Source organism: Rana temporaria, chromosome 3 (genome assembly GCF_905171775.1).
Source record: "Rana temporaria chromosome 3, aRanTem1.1, whole genome shotgun sequence".
In the NCBI taxonomy this organism is placed as follows: domain Eukaryota; kingdom Metazoa; phylum Chordata; class Amphibia; order Anura; family Ranidae; genus Rana; species Rana temporaria.
Window position 1 is genome coordinate 317959402 of NC_053491.1, and position 19082 is coordinate 317978483.

Here is a 19082-nt window from a genome sequence, read left to right on the forward strand (position 1 = left end):
TATCTGCAGCCTGCAGACTGAGCAAAATAAATCTATTAGTGTATGGCCTTCGAATACTGTACATTTGTAGGGATAATCTAACCATGAAGAGCATAAAGATATATTAATAAATATAGTATATGTTATCTACAGGTACTTTCTGTGGTTACCACAAAGTGGACCTTAGAGCCCATTCACACAGGGATGACTTTGGATCCGACTTCAAGTTGCCCCAAGTCACCCCTAGTCGCCTCAATTCGCGATGCATGAGAAAATCAATGTAAGTGGATGGAGCCGTCTTAATGCACACTACTGCAGTCGCTCCGACTTCAGAAAAGGTTTCTGTACTACTTCAATCCGACTTGTAGACGACTTGTACCCATTGATTTCAATGGAAGTCGCCTCAGAAGTCGGATCACTGTCTTAACAGAAGCAACAATACAGGAAGATAACATACATTTCTCAGGAAACCCCTCCCTCCCACAGAGCTGATTCTTGTTTGATTGGCTAATGGAAAGCCTCCTGTCCTGGAGGCAACTTGAAGTTGCCTTGTAAGTTGCCTCATGTCGCGCTGTGATTCATACTCAAGTCGTGTCCAAGTTGCCTCCCAAAGTCGCACTGGAAGTTGTGTTGCCCCTGTGTGAATGGAGTCTTACTGCAGTATTTTGTAACCTGTATCACCAAAGGTGACATTTGTGTCTGCTTCCATGAATATAAAGTATAAATATGCAAGGTTCATATCAGTCGATGACATATTCCCAGGTGATGCTTGCATAATAGCGTGCATGTAAAAGAAAAGCAGGCTGGCCTACACATGCCATATGTGATGTCTGACCTTTCCACAGGTGCTGGGCTGTTCAGGATGTCCAGTTTGTTCACTCCCAAGCAAACCACTTCTGAAGGATGAATCTTCCCAACTTGTTCCGAGCTTCGGTCATTCTCATAAAATATAAGGGACCTTTCCAGGACACACCAGTGTTTGTGAAAGTCTGTTCATAAAAACAAATGTTACATATCTGTAAAAAGAATGGGACAAGAGCAACTAGGCCTCTCTCTGCTTCAGTAGATACTTTCTTGTATTAAGGTGTCCGTTTATGAAGCAGTAAAATATATTCACTGCTTCATTCTCCGGCATTCTCAGTGGAGATCGCTTCACCTTTGGAGGAGTGAAGCAATCTAAAAACGCTTCAAACACTGGAGAACAGCCCCTAATACTGGAATCTTGTGATAGTTTATGAGATTACAGTACCAGAAATTCACAGAAACACTGAGATGTCAGTTTATTAAGCAGTGATAAATTATCACTGCTCAGTACACAGACAGACGGCAAGGTTAATGTTAATAAAATAATGAGTTCCCCTTCATAATATATACATGCATATACACACACATTATATATATATATATATATATATATATATATATATATATATATATATATATATATATATATACACTGTATTAATTGCCGTATAACACTCACTTTTTTACCTTGAAAATAGAGGGTAAACTGTGCCTGTGTAGTTTTTTTCCTGAAACGTCCCTCTTAGGCCTCGTACACATGATAGGATAGCCAGAGGACAACGGTCTGAAGGACCGTTTTCATTGGTCAAAACCGATCGTGTGTGGGCCCCATAGGTTAGTTAACCTTCGGTTAAAAAAATAGGAACTTGCTTTAAAATTTAACCGATGGACGCCTAACCGATAGGTCAAAATCGATCAGTAGTATGCAAAAGCATCGGTTAAAAACCCGCGCATGCTCAGAATCAAGTTGACGCATGCTTGGAAGCATTGAACTTAATTTTTTTCAGCACGTCGTGTTTTACGTCACCGCGTTCTGACGCGATCGGTTATTTAACCTATGGTGTGTAGGCGTGACGGACCATCAGTCAGCTTCATCGGTTAACCTAAGACAACGGTTCTTCAGATCGTTGTCCTCTGGCTATCCTATCGTGTGTACGGGGCCTTAAAGTTAGGATGCGTGTTTTACGCCTGTGCGTGTTATACGCCGATAAATACGGTATATATATATATATATATACACACACACGCATAAATATTACAGGTGGACATGGTTACAGACTTGGGGGGTCTGAGCGAGGTAATCTTCCTCCTTCCCCTGCAGATCCCCCCAGATTTCCTCTTAACTCCCCGATTCTCCACCTCTGAGCTGGTGAATCAGGGAGTGTGAATTCTGACACAGATTGCCAGTGAAGCGCTCAGATTGTAGCTTCATAAACTGGCCGTTACTGTGTCATTCAATGAGGATTCCCACTGTGCGGAGATAATCAGCAGAAGAACATGCTCAAACACTTCTCCTCCGATTATCTCTGTTTCATAAACTGTTCATGAGCTGTGATCAGTGGCGATTCATTCATAAACAGACACCTATATGGTATAGACTCCAAAGAAGATACAAACATGCCCCTGTACAATTAGTAAATACCTCAGGCCTCGTACACATGACCGTTTTCCTCGACAGAATCCATCAAGAAACTTGGTGGCAGAGCTTTTTTGCCGAGGAAAACGGTTGTGTGTATGTTTTTCGTCGAGAAAACTGTCGTGGAACTCAACGAGAAAAAAAGAGAACAAGTTCTCTTCTTCCTCGTCGGGAGTCTCAATTTCCTCGTCGTGTTTCTTGTTGGGCTGGTTTACGACGAGAAACACGTTAGTGTGTATGCTTAGATGAAACGGGAGCGCACCTTTGGTAAAAGTAGCGTTCGTAATGGAGATAGCACATTCATCACGCTGTAACAGACTGAAAAGCGCGAATCGTCTCTCACCAAACTTTTACTTAACACACATTAACATGAGATTAGCAAAAGCAGCCACAAGGGTGGCGACAGTGGAATCAAACTTCCCCTTTATAGTGCCATCGTACGTGTTGTACGTCACCGCAATTGAGAACAACGAGATTTTGTCTCGACAGTGTATGTAAGGAAAGCTTGACAAGAATCTCATCAAGCTTGACAAGAACCTCGTTGAGGGAAACAACGTTTGTTTTACGACGAGAGATAATCGGCGGAAGAACATGTTCAAACACTTCTCCCGATTATCTCTGTTTCACAAACTGTTTATGAACTGTGATCAGTGGCGATCCCCACTGCTTCATAAACAGACACCTATATGGTATAGACTCCAAAGAAGATACAAACAAGCCCCTGTACAAATCATTAGTAAATACCTCAGTCTCAGTTCACACCGAATGCAGCTTTGAAATTGCGCCACTTGCTACTTGCGCTACAACGTGATTTCAAAGCCTCCAGTCAGTGCAATTTCATGTGCAGTTTGCCGACATCTTAGCTACTTCAATCCAGGAACCTTTTCAAAGTTGGTGTAAGTCGAAGTCACTCTGACATGAACGGTTCCACAGCCAGAAATAGAATGCGACTTGTCATGTGACTTTGATCTATCAATTTGCATGACAGGTCACACCGGTGTGGATGGGGACTCATCTGGAATATGCAGTTCAGTTTTGGGCAGAGTTCACAAAAAAAATATCGGGGAACTGGAGTGCAATAAGAGGCATGGGGGAGCTCAACTATGAGGAAACCCTCCCAAGAAAAGAAGGCGATATGATAGACAAAGATCCACATCAGTGGGGGCTAATGGAATATTTTTTTAGGGGGGCAAACCCCCCAAAATTAATCACTTTTCCGGTACCACTAACTACTGATATATGTATTTTGGGACTTGTAAATACCCTGGCCCCAATGAAGGCAATCAGTTTTGTTCAATGCATCTTGTTTTGTTCAATGCAAGGAAGGCTATTATCCTTAAATGGAAATCCTTTGCAGCCCCTACTTTGAATTTGGTAAATTTTCCCCAAAATAACTTATGAATCCAGAGGTTTCCCCCAAAAATGTATTAAGGTTTGGGGATTTTGGCTCAATTCTCCCTCCACTACTGATTCTCCAGAATCCATCTCTCAATAACGTGTTGCCTTATTGTATGATGTCCTTGTTCATGGGGATGTTTTGCTTTTGTTATTTTGGCCTAGTAATACAGTATATGTCTATGAGCTTTTGCCTTGTATGGTGTGGGGCTGCTGTTACTATCATCTATCCGGAAATGTCTTTGCTGATGATCAGTTTACTCCTTTTTCCTTTCATGCTTGCTGTGCAATTGAAGTGCCTTTAGGAGTTAAGTGAGTTGGAATGTTATGTTGTGTTTGTACTTTTGAGTCTGGGTATGCCCAATAGGCTCTATTTTGTACACTTCTATTTTTCTCAAATCAATAAAAAGAAGTTGCAAAGTTCGACATTTGCGCAACAGCCTGTTTAGTGGCTATAAAAATCCCTCTGAACCCCTTAATAGTTCTTACCATCTTTTGATTTCTTGGCTGTAAATGTTTTGCTCGAGTTGGCGGCCTTGTTTAAGTACCCAGAATGCACTACGGGTTGCATGATCTCATCGTAAACTCTTCCTTGGTTCAAGTCATCTGGAAAAAGTCCTTCAGCTACAAAATGAACAAGCACAACAGTTGAACTATAACTGATTGTTATGGGTAACACAGCAATTATTCATCTAGGCACATTTTAAAAACAATGACCATTTAGGAATTTCTAATAACTCTCTATAATATCTATACAACATTAAGGGTTCATTTAAAACGCAGTGGTATGGTCACACCAGGGTCATACTGCTGCAGTAACAAGGCACCTAAATTCAAAAGCTAGTTATAAATTGGCATTTTTTTGTATACAGGTAGTGTGGTTACTAAAATTGGCGTGGGGACATATTAAAAGCCGTCAGCTTCCACTGTGCTTTTGCTTTCACAATGGAGCGTTGCGCTAGCGGGACGGTAAAAAAAGTCTTTGGACTTTGCATCTTTGGAGCAGTGAAGGAGCGGTGTGTATACCGCTCCTCCACCGCTGCTGCCCATTGAATATGGATATACCGCACAGTTTTATACCCTTTCTCTGGCCGCTAGCGGGGTTAAATGCCCATAGCGTCTGCAGTAAAAATTGCGGCATTTTACCGCCGACGCTATGGGCGGCTCAGTGTGAAAAGAGTCTAATTGCCAAAGTGTTATAACCGCTAATCTCTGCTACCAAATATTTATTTTAGCCTATCACTATGATGGACTTCCTCACTAGACAATAGGAATGTATGAAAAGATGGAGGAAATTCTGATATTTTGCCAGATCACATCAGTCCACCTTCAGGCGACCCAAAAGAAAGCTGCTGCAAGTATGTGCAAGAACCTTTGGGTGTGTGCCCATCTTAAAGCGGGGGTTCACCCTTAGAGGGCACTTTTCCCCCTTAGATTCCTGCTCGTTATTACTAGGGGAATCGGCTATTTATTTTAAAATATGTGCAGTACTTACCCGTTTACGAGACGCATCCTCTCCGTCGCTTCCGGGTATGGGCTTCGGGAATGGGCGTTCCTTCTTGATTGACAGGCTTCCGAGAGGCTTCCGACGGTCGCATCCATCGCGTCACGATTTTCCGAAAGAAGCCGAACGTCGGTGCGCAGGCGCAGTATAGAGCCGCACCGACGTTCGGCTTCTTTCGGCTACGAGTGACGCGATGGATGCGACCGTCGGAAGCCTCTCGGAAGAATGTCAATCAAGAAGGAACGCCCGCTCCCGAAGACCCATACCCGGAAGCGACGGAAGAAGATGCATCTCGAAAACGGGTAAGTACGGATCATATTTTAATATAAATAGCCGATTCCCCTAGACCGAACGAGCAGGAAGCTAAGGGGAGATTTTTTTTTTTTTTTTTAAATGGGTGAACTCCCGCTTTAAGTGGCAGTTCCTTTAGGTACATCAAAAAAGACAAATAATGGAAACAATAAAATGTTATCTTAGGGTCCTTTCACACAGAGCGGACCGTTTTTGTGTCCGCTCCGTGTGTCCGCAAAAGCTCAGCGGGGATCATCTGTTATCCCCGCTGAGCTGTCAGCGGATAGGGCGGTCCCCGCACACAGTGCAGAGACCACCCTGTCTCTCCTCCGCTCTCCCGGGTTTTCTTCCGTCCGCAAAAGCGGATCCTGACAGACACGGATGGTCGCGGACGTTAGCGGATGCTCCATCCGCTAACGGACGCGATCCCATAGGGAACCATTACAAGTCCGTAAACGGACTTGTAATAAGCGGACGAACGGAGCGGACGTCTGAAAGGGCCCTTACTGTGTATGTAACAAAGCTTAAAGTGGTTGGAAACTTCACACATGAAATTTGAACAAAACATATCCCTCAATGTGTAATTGTCTCAGTAAAGAGCACTACATTTAATTTTTGTCTGCTGCTTTGTTCCTCTGCTATCAGCATAATTCACTTCTGATAAGTTTTTCTGACATCGAGGCCTCGTTCACACGACCGTTTTCCTCGACAGAATCCATCAAGGAACTTGGTGGCAGAGCTTTTTTGCCGAGGAAAACGGTCGTGTGTATGTTTTTCATCGAGAAAACTGTCGTGGAACTCGATGAGAAAAAAAGAGAACAAGTTCTCTTTTTCCTCGTCGGGAGTCTCAATTTCCTCGTCGTGTTCCTCGTCGGGCTGATTTTCGACGAGAAACACGTTCGTGTGTATGCTTAGAAACCTGCACATGCTCAGAAGGGTGGCGCCAGTGGAAACAAACTTCCCCTTTATAGTGCCGTCATACGTGTTTTACGTCACCGCGTTTGAGAACGATGAGATTTTGTCTTGACAGTGTGTACGCAAAGACAGCTTGTCAAGATTCTCGACAAGCCTAACAAGGAACTCGTCGAGGAAAACGATGTTTCATTTACGACGAGTTCCTCGGTTGTGTGTACAAGGCCCAAGAGAAAAAATGTGACAGAGGAGGGACCTCCAGCTGATTGACAGCCTCAGCTCTGTTCATTTATGCTCTGTGAAGGGGGTGTGTCCCTTCCCTCCAATCAGCTCTCAGAGATCTCCTCACTGAGCTCTGCAGAGTGTATCTTTAGCTCCCTGTCCCCTGTTTTCTGAACTTTGTTTTAGCACTTTGAATGGCTGAAGAGAAGACTGCAAATAGACAGATGCAAATTATGTAGGAGGATTTATTTCATCTCTGTGTATCACTTGAGGCCAATCACTTCACTGGGTATATGTGAGGGTTTACAACCACTTTAGGGAGTGAAACACTTATGGTATGTGATAAAATTCAGAGGGCATGGGGAGCGGATTCAAGCGATTGTTACCTTTACCCTCCCCACCCACTTTCTATGACCCCCCCACCACTTAAATCGAAAGATTTTTTAAATGTAACGTATATACTCGAGCATAAGCCGACCCGAATATAAGCCAAGGCTAATTTTACCACAAAAAAATGGGAAAACGTATTGACTCGGGTATAAGCCTAGGGTGTCCATGTGCATGCCTCACTGTGTCCATGTGCATGCCTCACTGTGTCCATGCCTCACTGTGCCCATGTGCATGCCTCACTGTGTCCATGCCTCACTGTGCCCATGCCTCACTGTGTCCATGCCTCACTGTGCCCATGCCTCACTGTGCCCATGCCTAAACTTACGTTTAACATGGGAGTATATAGAAGGGGTGCCTGGCTTTGAAAAATCGGTGCTCCCCGGCCTTAGGTCCCCCAGACAGCAAACTTGTAGAGGAGAACTGGGGCTACATGTGTGCCAAGTTCCGGGTCCAGGGGACCTACGGCCGGCCGGTACTGGGTCCCCAAAGTTACCAGAGAAATTACCATTTAACATGGGAGTCTATGGAAGGGGTGCTCGATTTTGATAAATCGGTGTTCCCCGGCTGTTGATCTCCCAGACAACAAACTTTGCACACTTGTAGAGGAAGAGTGGATCTATATGTGTGCGAAGTTTGAGTATAAGCCGAGGGGGGCATTTTCAGCACCAAAAAATGTGCTGAGAAAATCGGCTTACACTTGAGTATATACGGCACTTATTTATTTTTCATCTTTTTCAGGGAATACATACCTGCACCTCCTGTATTCTTACCAACAATGACATATGCATTACCTGTAGTCTTCTAGAATACCCCTGTCATGCATCCCAGGAGACCAAGGGGTATCCTACTGAGCATGCAAAACATCATCAGGGGGCAGCTGCAAGAACTCGAAAAAGACTGCTGGCTTCCCGAAGACTTTACAGAAAATGATGGTGGCGTAGGACCCATTGTGCTGCAGTGGTGTGGCAGATTCTTACAGAACATCACTGGAAATGATCATGTTTTTTATGGATAACTATAGAGGTATAGGAGTGTGATTGGAAGGGTCGTTTGAAAGAATTTGGGGGCCCCAAGCAAAATGGACATGGAGGCCCCCCAAACGCCCCCCCCCGCACACACGCACGCAAAGCCTACAGGAACCACAGAATAGCGATGTGATACAGTTTAAGTTCACCCACACTTTATATAAATAAAAAAGGTTTACAGTGCAAATACTACTGTTGCATATAATGTGCATACAATTTAAACATTTTCAACAATTGAACATTTGCAAAAAACACCACTGTACCATAAAATCAATTCAAATACATAAAAAAAGTGCACAATAACTAAATCCAACGTACTTAAAACTTTTTACCCCCCCCTATGTTTTTTTTACTCCCCCTTATGTTCTTTTTACCCCCCCTCCCTCACTCCCTGTGTCCTTCTTACTCCCCTTCCCCCTCCCTGTGTCCTTCTTACTCCCCTCCCCCCCTATGTTTTTTTTTTACTACCCCCTCCCCCTCCCTATGTCCCCCCCCCCACATTCTTTTTACCCCCCCTACCTACCGGGTCCGTACCGCTTGGCAAGAGATTCAGTTTCCTGTTCCTGGCCGGACTGAAAGGAAGTGAGCACTCAGTGTGCACTTCCTCTCAGTCCGGACTGACAGGAGGAAGGAAGAGGAGCTTGGCCACGCTACAGAGAAGGGGAAGTGACGACTCAAGGCAGCAGTGCTGCAGGCTCTCTATAGAGCGCTCAGGCGGCTGCAGCATATCGGAAGTGCAGCGAGGGCCCTGCTTGGGGCCCCAGGCCAGCTCGGGGCCCCAAGCAATTGCTTGCCTTGTCACAACGGGGCTGATGATAGGGCGGGATAGATGCTAGTTACAGGGGAAGAGGTTGACTGGATTTTATATACAATTATATACTCCTGGTAATAGAGGCTGAGAAAAGAAAGACATAGTGGAGAGAAATTAAAGAATATGGACGATAATAGTGTTGGGAACAGATACTAAAATTTTTAGTGTCCTGCTCTAGTAAATTTTAAGATGATATAATATGCTGAAACAATGTTTTTTATGGCAGCATTTCATACAGATTTTTGACTCTCTTATTCCCTTTTGATATTAAACCTGTTTTGCGTTCATTATTTTCAACAATAAAGTGTCAATTATAAATGACTGGTGTGCTATTCCTCGCTGCTCTTGAGGATAATGCGAGTCATTTTTATGAATCAGATTGAGTCAGTACTATAGTGTATTCATGCATATCACATGCCATAGAACCCCCCCCCCCCTTTTAGGCAGCATGTGGTCTGCTACAATGAGCTCTTGTTTGCAGTGGAATTAAACTTTAAGGGGAACTTATAGCTACAGATGATTTGCCTTATATGGACAGGAAACACATCAACGTGATTTATTGTAGGCTGACAATACGCCTTTTCTCTAAAATTTCTAATAACAGACTTTCCTATAATCATGCAGTATAAATGTGTGCAGTACCTTGTGCTTCAGGCTCCACCATACCATAAATAGACCCTACCCTGCATTTTGTTAAAGGTCCGTTCATCAAATGTGTCATTTATATTTTCTTATCCGATTACAATAATCAATGGGACGGTGGTCACTGGGACACAAAGTTCAGTTTAATTAATTAATAATAAATGAATGAGGTTAAATCTCCCTAAAGGGGCCAAGACAGCATTAAAAGCCTGACAAAGATTCTGATCTTTTCACAAAAAAATAATACGTTTTGATGCAGTCAATTCAAAAGGACAGCAAACCTTAATCACAAAAGAAAATGGCGTTTGTTTAAAAAAAACTGATAATATTCATAAATAAAATATTTACAAAGATATATGAAAATGTTTCTATAAAGGAAATTTCACATGTTTATAACTTCGCTGGACAATCCATTTATCAACAGCAGTTTTATGGTAAAGAAGGCTAAAAAAGCCGGGTTCAGACTAAAGCTTTATTTAAAAAAACAGTATACAGCACTGCTTTAATGCAAATGTTGCTGTCTTACTGCATTTAAATGCAGGCTTTGCTGCATTTTTACAATTGTAAAATAAAAGAACAAAACACATAAAAAATAAAAAAAAATTTAATTCAGCAAAGCAGCATTATTTAACCCTACAGCATAAATCCAGCCTGAGTGACTTTTCACAGGATTCTATAGAAATGGACACAAAGGGGTTGATTTACTAAAGGCAAAAAGACTGTGCACTTTGCAAAGTTATGCACTTCGCAGTTGCTGCAGAGCTTAGTAAATGAGGTAAAGCTTCACTTTGCAAAGAATATCCAATCACGTGCAACGAAAATACAAAAACAGCATTTTTGCTACCACATGATTGGATAATGGAAGTCAGCAGAGCTTCTGCCTATTTACTAAGCTCTGGAGCAACTACTCTTACTATATTTTGCAAAGTGCACAGTCTCTTTGCCTTTAGTAAATCAACCCCAGAGCATCATGACGCTCGGTACACAGATGCTGTGAGCGGTGGGGGTATCATGTGATTGCTAGCCTAGGACCAATCATATCAATTACATGATTACATGTAAACAAAACAGTCATGAATGGCTTCCATTCATGGTTGCTTGCTTACTATTGTGATGTTTTGATTGGCCCAACACTATGGTATCTGGTACCATGTACCATGTGATTAGCTGTAGTCAATCCCAGATCACAACAGTAAGCAAGGTCTCCTGAAAGAAAGCCATTCATGACAGTTAAAAGCATTGCATATAACAGCGATCATCACTGTTATAAGCAATAACAGCGTAAAACGAAAAATCCTGATCACTCCCCCCTCCCAGAGTAGTATAGTGTCACTATGGTGATGCTGAACTGCTCTGATGAGAGTATGTTAAATAAAAAAAATCTTTAAGAAAGAAAAGAGTCTTAAAAAGAAAGAAAAAGTATAAAAAAATATTATTTCTCTCATCAGTCTGTATACCTGATCACTGCCACACAAGTCATATGATGATGTAGTACAGTAACAGTATGTAAAAAAAAATCTTAATTTTCCCAAAAATTTGACCAAAGATGACAACTTAAAAAAACTTGCCATGCCTCCTACTAAAAACCTTGGACTGTCTACTCTCCAAAAAGGGGTAATGGGGGGGGGGGGGGTATTTGCACCGTTCTGGCATTTTAGGGCCTTAGGAAATTAGATAGGCCGATGTTAACCCCTTCCCTGCCAGTGTCATTAGTACAGTGACAGTGTATATTTTTTTAGCACTGATCATGTCTTGGTGTCACAGGTCCCCAAAAGTGTCAATTAGTGTCCGATTTGTCCACCGCAATGTCACAGTCCCGCTATAAATCGCAGATCGCCAGCCATTACTAGTCAAAAAAAAATAAAAAAAATTCCATAAAAATATTCCATAGTTTGTAGATGCTATAACTTTTGAAACAAACCAATCGATATACGCTTATTGGGATTTTTTACCAAAAATATGTACTGTAGCAAAATAGATATTGGCCTAAATTGATGAAGGAATTATATATTTTTTTATTTTTTTTATTGGATGTGTTTTATAGCAGAAAGTAAAAAAATATGTTTTTTTTTGTTTCAAAATTGTTGGTCTTTTTTTGTTTATAGCGCAAAAAATTGCACACGCTCTTTGTGAGAAAATTAGAATTTATTTATTAAAAAATTCAAATGTATTTATTAAAATTTAATAAAAGTATTATTTATTAGAAAAATATTAAACACACAATGAATTATGCAAGTATGTGCAGCCCATAACACTACCTTTTATATTTCACTAGTCAGCATGGTATTATATGTTTACATGGATATTGTGTTCTATCGAGTGAGTAATAGGTCAAAATGGAGATGGGATAGCATTCATTCATCACAATCATGCCATCCCCATTCCACTGGGGATTGTTGTCATACAGTATTTGTATGATCAACTGTCTATTACCATTGGTGGGTAAATTTACTCTGACATATTTTCTGTGTGTTTTTAATACTCTTATAATTAATAATATTTAAATGTTTTATACATAAATTGTAATTACTGTGATGGAGACCTTTAAAGTCCCAGTTACTGGTAAAAGTTTCTCTTTTTGCTTGTAGCATATTTCAATAACCTATATACTGTATGAACTGTATACTCCAAAACTATTTTTCTACAATAAACATCCTTTTAATGTGAGCCAAAGACTACCCGTCTTTAATTATCTTTCTGTAGACTAAATTGTCTAGATTTCAGTGACATAAATTAGTCAGTTTATCTCTGTTACTCATGGCTCTAGTGTGAGGCCACAATTTCCTCTGGAAATCAAAATATTCATTTGAAGGATATTAATCACCCCACAAGAACGATACATAGTAACACAATACTTTTTCCTAATAAATTCAGCCCCTAGCCAGCAAGTAACTACAGAACTACATATGGTATCAGGTCTTTGTTTGCCAATTCCTCCAATTGCAGGGGAGAATAGCAATAAAACACATTGTGCGTGACATATCAAAAGGTGGGTGTAGGCAAATTGCACGAACGTGAGGGGGCCCTTTGGTCTTAAATGGGCATTGTTAAAATGTTTGGGAGTGCAGGCTACAAAGTCCTAACTGCTGTATTACATACTCTGGGAATACTGAACACTGTATGTCCCTCCCTCATCCACAGCTTAGCTGTGCAACCCTCGTCCACAACTTATCTCTTCACCTCCCATCCACAGCTCAGTTCTGCACCTTCCGTCTACAGCTTACCTCACCCTCACCCAAAGCTCACCTCCTCACCCCTGCCCAAAGCTCACCTCTGCACCTCCCATCCACAGCTCAGTTCTGCACCTTTCGCCACTGTTTACCTCACCCTTATCCTAAGCCCACCTTCTCACCCCCGTCCAAAGCTCACCTCTGTAACTCCCATCCACACTTCACCTCTGTACTTCCCTGTGCAAAACTCACTTCTGAACCCCCATCTAAAGATCACCTCTGAACCTCCCATCAACAGCTCAGTTCTGCACTCCCTGTCCACAGCTCACCTATTCCTAATCCAAAGCTCAGCTCTGCACCCCGGTCTAAAACTCACCTCCGCTCCTCCCAACCACAGCTCAGTTCTGCACTCCCTGTCCACAGTTCACCTATTCCCCATCCAAAACTCATCTCTGCTCCTCCCATCAACAGTTCCTGTGATCTGACTCCACTGTCCACAACTCACCTCTGAAACCTCATCCAAAGCTCACCTCTGCATCCTTGTCCAAAGCTCACCTCTGAACTCCTGTCTAAAGCTCACCTCTAAACCTCCCATTCCCATTTCACCTCTATACCCCTGTCCACATCTCACCCCTGCACTGGAACAGGGACTTGTTCATTCCCGACTTGTTCATTCCCCGACTTAGTTGGGGTAGGCGGTACACTTTGGTGGGGGTGGGTCAGCCACTCCCTGTGACCTCTGGGAACCCGCCTTCTGACCTTTGGGGGAGGTCCCTGTTCCAATTCCTAAGTCCTAGCCATATTCCTCAATGGGAAACCCTAACCCTAGCTGACCTTTAACCTATGAACTTTAACCCTAAGTGCATCTCCACTTAGTGATTCTCCCCACTCTCTCCACAGCTCACTCCTGCACCACCCGCCATCCACAACTTACCTCTGCAACCTTGGTCTGCAACCGCCCTCTGCACATTCCACACAGTGCACCAAGTACACATTCATTTGCGACTCTGCTCCCCCAATGGACAGTCAGGCTGAAGCAGAGCACAGCACCATGCCCTGCCCCCCCCCCCTCACAGTAGATAGTAATGACCTCAGGTGGAGGAACTCAGTTCCGCCACATTCCAGCACAAAAAAAGCCATGTACTGTATACTATACTATATCATTCATATATATATATATATATATATATATATATATATATATATATATATATATATATATATATATATATATATATATTACAAAACGGCATTAACTGATGGTCTTGTTACATGCAAGATAACTTAAAAATAGAAAATAAAATTGAAAATATCCATTCTGTCACATGGTGGGTTAAACTACATTGAATTCTACTTCTATGCCTTCATGGTGATTTAGCCATCTCTGGGTCTAGTCAAATGAGCAAGCTATTATATGATCCAGACATTAGACAGAGAACGTGCAGCTCGATTGAATGATTGTTATAGTTAAATTTTTGGTACAGTTGCTTTTAAGAAGATTTTTTTAAATTTCTGATTGTTATAAAAGAAATACAGAACATATATAATTACTGTTGAGGCTGTAGGAGCTTGCTCTCCAGTTGTCTGCTGAGTTGGAGGAAAGGGTAGAGCTCTCAAATGGCTCGGCTAAACACTCAGCATCAGAGAAGAACTGCATGACTGTCTTTAGCAAGTTTGGTCCTGAAACCGCACCAGAAAGCACCTGAAAAACACAATTATCAATAAGAAACAGCAATTACACAAAAAAATAATACACTGTAATGTTTTTTTGAGCTTTTGACAAAACGATTTGCAGAAAATTACTCAATGGGGTTGATTTGCTAAAGGCAAATAGACTGTGCACTTTACAAGGTGCAGTTGCGCCAAAGCTCAGTAAATGAGGTAAAGCTTCACTAAAATAAAATAAAAAAACAGCATTTTTGCATGCACATGATTGGATGCTAGAAATCAACAGAGCCTCTGCTCATTTACTATTTTATGGAGCAACTGCATTTGCAGAGTGCAACAGCACTTTGTAAAGTGCACAGTCTTTTTGTCTTTAATAAATCAAGCCCTATATACCTAATTTTTCTTTAAAAAACATAACATTTTGTTTTTTAATACCTGAAATCGATAAGTATGAGTACTGATGTGATGGCTATGTAATAAGTACACATGCACTCACTGAAGAAATTGCAGGGGGCTTAATAATATGTATATTAATGTGTGTGGTTGCTGTGCATCCTTTCAGATCAGGGCCGATCCTAGGCAGGGTGCACAGGGTGCATTGCACCCAGGCGCCTGCAGAGGTGGGGGCGCCGAACACCTAACAGATTCTCTAACAGAAGCCCTCTCTGTGTCCATCACAGAGGCCCTTCTCCAGGTCCGAATAAAGTACTCTGCTTCTCTTCCTGTATTTTGTTAATTGTTAAGATATGTAAGGATCCCAGGTTAATGAAGACTTCATGGGGGAGCATCTCTGTGGTTGAGTCATTGCCATAGAAACATTTGTAAAGGGGAGGAGTTAGTAAAATGACGACGCCCATGTGGGGGCGCCAGAAATATTCTGCACCCAGGCGCCTGTGACCCTAGGATCGGCCCTGTTTCAGATAGTATGTTGCTTTGACATTTTGAAAGACTTCTTTTAAATTTACTTCAATGGTTAAATTTAAGCTAATACACCCTTTTTCTAGCACACACTAAAGACCAACATGCTGGTATTGGCATGTATTGCCAGACATTATTGAAAACAATGATTTCTTTCATGGCCATGCATTGGACCAGAGAGTAAAGAAAAATGCATTACGTTTTATCTTGTGTGAATGAGACCTCCAGTTTTCCACTGCAGAGAAGCAGGGCTTCATTGCTAGATTCCCCTGGATATCCTAATGCCGCATACAGACGGTCATTTAAAATGATAGTGTGTGGGCAAAACGTCGTTTTATGTCTTCAAAAGAACAACAAAAAAAAATTCGAACATGCTTGAATTTTTTGTGTCGTTTTTCAAAACGTCGTTTTTTACTTCACAGAAATTGACCGTGTGTAGCAAAAAACGACGTTTAAAACGACGTTTTTACACCCGCGCATGCCCAGAAGCTAGTTATGAAGCGAGCTTCAATGGAAAAAAGTGCTGAAACGTAACCTCGCTTTGCTAGAGCATTGTGAAAAAACGATGGTGTGTAGGCAACTTCGTCTTTGAAAATGATGTTTCAAAAACGTCGTTTTATTTCATGATTTAAAACGTCGTTTTTTTTTTCATCACAAAAAACGACCGTCTGTACGCGGCATAAGGCAGGCCACAGATATTATGATTTTGCAGGAAACAAAAACGCTAAAAGTCCCCCATCAACACATGTTGAAGGGGAAAGCCCTAACACAGAGCTATTGTGTTTTCCTGGCGGGGGGGGGGAACAGGCTTCCATGCTTGGAGAACACAGTAATATTGTCTACCGGCTATGGCCGCTGGCAATAATTCCATGTAACAATCCAACATGCTGGTTGTACCCAAATCGATCGATGGATCGAATTGGGTACAATCAGCCTGGCCATAGATGGTTAGAATCTCTACTGTCCCTGCTGAACTGGCCATGATTCAAACCATCTATGGTCAGCTTTTGGAGGAATCATAACATCTTTTGATCCTAACTGGATTTTAATCTAGATGGCCTTTAACCTCCCTGGTGGTATGATTATTTCAGATTTTAGGTGCTGAAAGCGGTACCATTATTATGCATGGAAATTTGGCGTTTTATATTGTAGGCCTGAAATTCTTAGGAATAACTCACTTAAATCTGTCCAAACAAGAGTCTAGTAGACATCCCAGGTATAATAAAATTTGAAACACAAAATCATAAATTATAATATAATAAATACATATAAATAATTATAACAAATAATATAATAATAATAAAAATTATTACTTTTAATTTTTTGATGATGAATTTTCCCACAAATCACTATCGCTCAATTCTGCAAGTGATTCTAATATATTATCGCTGTTTTCTAGCTGGTCTAAAACCACTTGGATGCAGGTCACTGGGCATACCACTAGGGACAAAGGGGGTGTGTATTTTTTTTATACAGTATTGTAATCTAAAAGATTACAGTATACTGTATGTACTGTGTTTATTTACTTTTTTAAATTTGGCGCCGATCTCCGTGCGTCGTAACGTCGCAGGGAACGGAGATCGGCGGCACACAGGCACTGTGAATCGAGCGAGCAGGACACTGCTCGATCATACAGCAGGGAGGCATTGCAGGATCCAGGTACAAGGTAAGTAACTTACTTGTGCCTGTGGATACTGCAAGGCGGTCCCGAGACTGGCTTGGGGTTACCGCTTTTGGTCCTGAAATTTCCCCACAAGCCAGACTTTTAACGGCTCAGGGGGTTAAAATGCACCTATATACAAATAAAAACGAATAGCTTCCTTGATGTCCAGGGATGTCAGAAAACACTGCGGTCGTTCCCATTCTTTGTAGATAATTTTATCAAAATAGGTCAGGTAGTGAAACACCTTAGCCATGCGGGCTGGCTTGTGAGACCCAAAAGGGACCGACACCTCTGTAGGTCCCCCGACATATCCTCCATTTTTAGGATATCCCGCACCGCTGTGATAAGCGCTCCTACAAGCGCCCTTTCCTGCGCTGACCCGGAATCATCCTCACTGTTCGAACGGACCTGGTCCGCATCCTCTGAAACTTCAGAACAGGGGCAGGTTGCCGCAGCAAGGCCCGAGTCTGATTTAGAGTCACTTCCACCCTGGCAACAAAAGACTCCAGAACCGCCGACAAAGCGTCTATATGCACCACAGGTCCAGGGGAACCGGTTGCCACCACAGGTATGTCTGGGGAAGAAACGCCAGCTTCTAACGCTATGCAGACCCACGCTCACCTGACACCCCTTAGGGACCGAAGGCAAGCCACTAAAATGTCCACCCTCCTAGCTGCCACAGACTGAGGGGCCCACCATAGGACTCACCACCCAGACCCAGGTACTGCACTGTGCTGCCGTCCGCTCTCCTTTACAAGGTGCTCTGTGTGATTTGCGCCGTTCCAGAAGGAAATCCCCCAGCACCAGAGGCAAAAACAAGCTGAGACTTCCCTGACTGAGTCGGCAAAAAAATGGCCATGCCCACGCGGGCCAGCGGCGGTGTCCCACAAATTGTACCTCACACACCCCCAAGGCCCGAGCCGACCCCATATACAGCACAGCCCCTTGTCCGGACTCAAAGCCCCCCCCCCCCGGAGGACCCCCGGTCAGTCACACAGCGGACCCAAGCATGGGGAGAAGAGAAAAGATGAGGAGAGAAGAAGGGGAGGGTGAGAGACCCCCTATTCGACCTCCCAGGGAATGCCCAGCTGCACTATCCTGCCGAGACAGATTGGACCATACTTACCCCTCCTGTTGGGACTGCTGGATGCATTCCATGGACAGACCCATCACCCGAGCGGTACGGGGTGACTGTTGGCCATGGCACACTGTGACAGGGACAGCAGTAGCCCGGTCATATGTGTGCCCCAGAGCATATAGCTCGCCGGCCACCCCTGAATCAAAAGGGGCATGTCGGGGCCGACAGAGCCTGTAGCTAGGGCCTGCTCACGCTCAATGGCCTGGCTGTTGATAGTAGATCACAGGAATCAAAAAAAAAAAAGAAAAAATTCTCCAGGACCAATGGTCCCCACCGGGAGCCAGGTCCTTCTCCTACACTAGGCAGAAAAAAACTGATCTGCTGGATGCAGTGTGAGGGGTTATAACCTGTACCCCTGGGCGGTACTGAGCAGTTTTGATGCTTTTACATGTTCTGTCTAGTCCTCTCCTGAAGGTGGCTATATAACCCTAAGGTCAAGATTTAAAGTGCTGTGTCCGTCAATGAACGAAAGAGAAATTACATTAACTGCTTTATAAATATATAAGAACCTGCTCCAGCTCCTGGGCTAGAAAACATAGCAAATATTTAAACTGAGAAAATGTACCATTTTAAGAAAAAAATAAGGTAATTTTGAAATTGATGGCGGCAACACATCTCAAAAAAGTTGGGACAGGGCAACAAAAAGCTGGGTAATTAGGTAATTGGCACCATGCCAGTAACATGGCTGGGTATAAAAAGGGCATCTTAGAGAGTCAGTGTGTCTCAGAAATAAAGGTGGGCAGATGTTCACCAATCTGTGAAAAGTTGCATCTAATAATTACTAAACGATTTTAGAATAATGTTTAGCACTGCATTAAAACAGGCATGATTCTGTGATGGAGATCACTACATGGGCTCAGAAATACTTCCAAAAATCACTGTCTATGAACACAGTTTGCTGTGCCATCCAAAGA

The 19082-nt window shown here is 42.6% G+C and overlaps 1 protein-coding gene across 4 annotated transcripts in view; it reads right to left on the reverse strand.

Annotated features, from left to right (window-relative positions):
- The window catches only part of ARAP3 (ArfGAP with RhoGAP domain, ankyrin repeat and PH domain 3), a 259199-nt gene that overhangs the window by 76775 nt on the left and 163342 nt on the right, over positions 1-19082 (reverse strand). For all 4 annotated transcript variants that reach the window (XM_040344956.1, XM_040344957.1, XM_040344954.1 and 1 more), the window contains exons 14-16: positions 14333-14483; positions 4304-4438; positions 815-968 (exon numbers count right to left, since the gene is read on the reverse strand). In XM_040344956.1, the coding sequence (XP_040200890.1) occupies positions 815-968; positions 4304-4438; positions 14333-14483 (440 nt within the window). The remainder of the gene's footprint in view (positions 1-814; positions 969-4303; positions 4439-14332; positions 14484-19082) is intronic.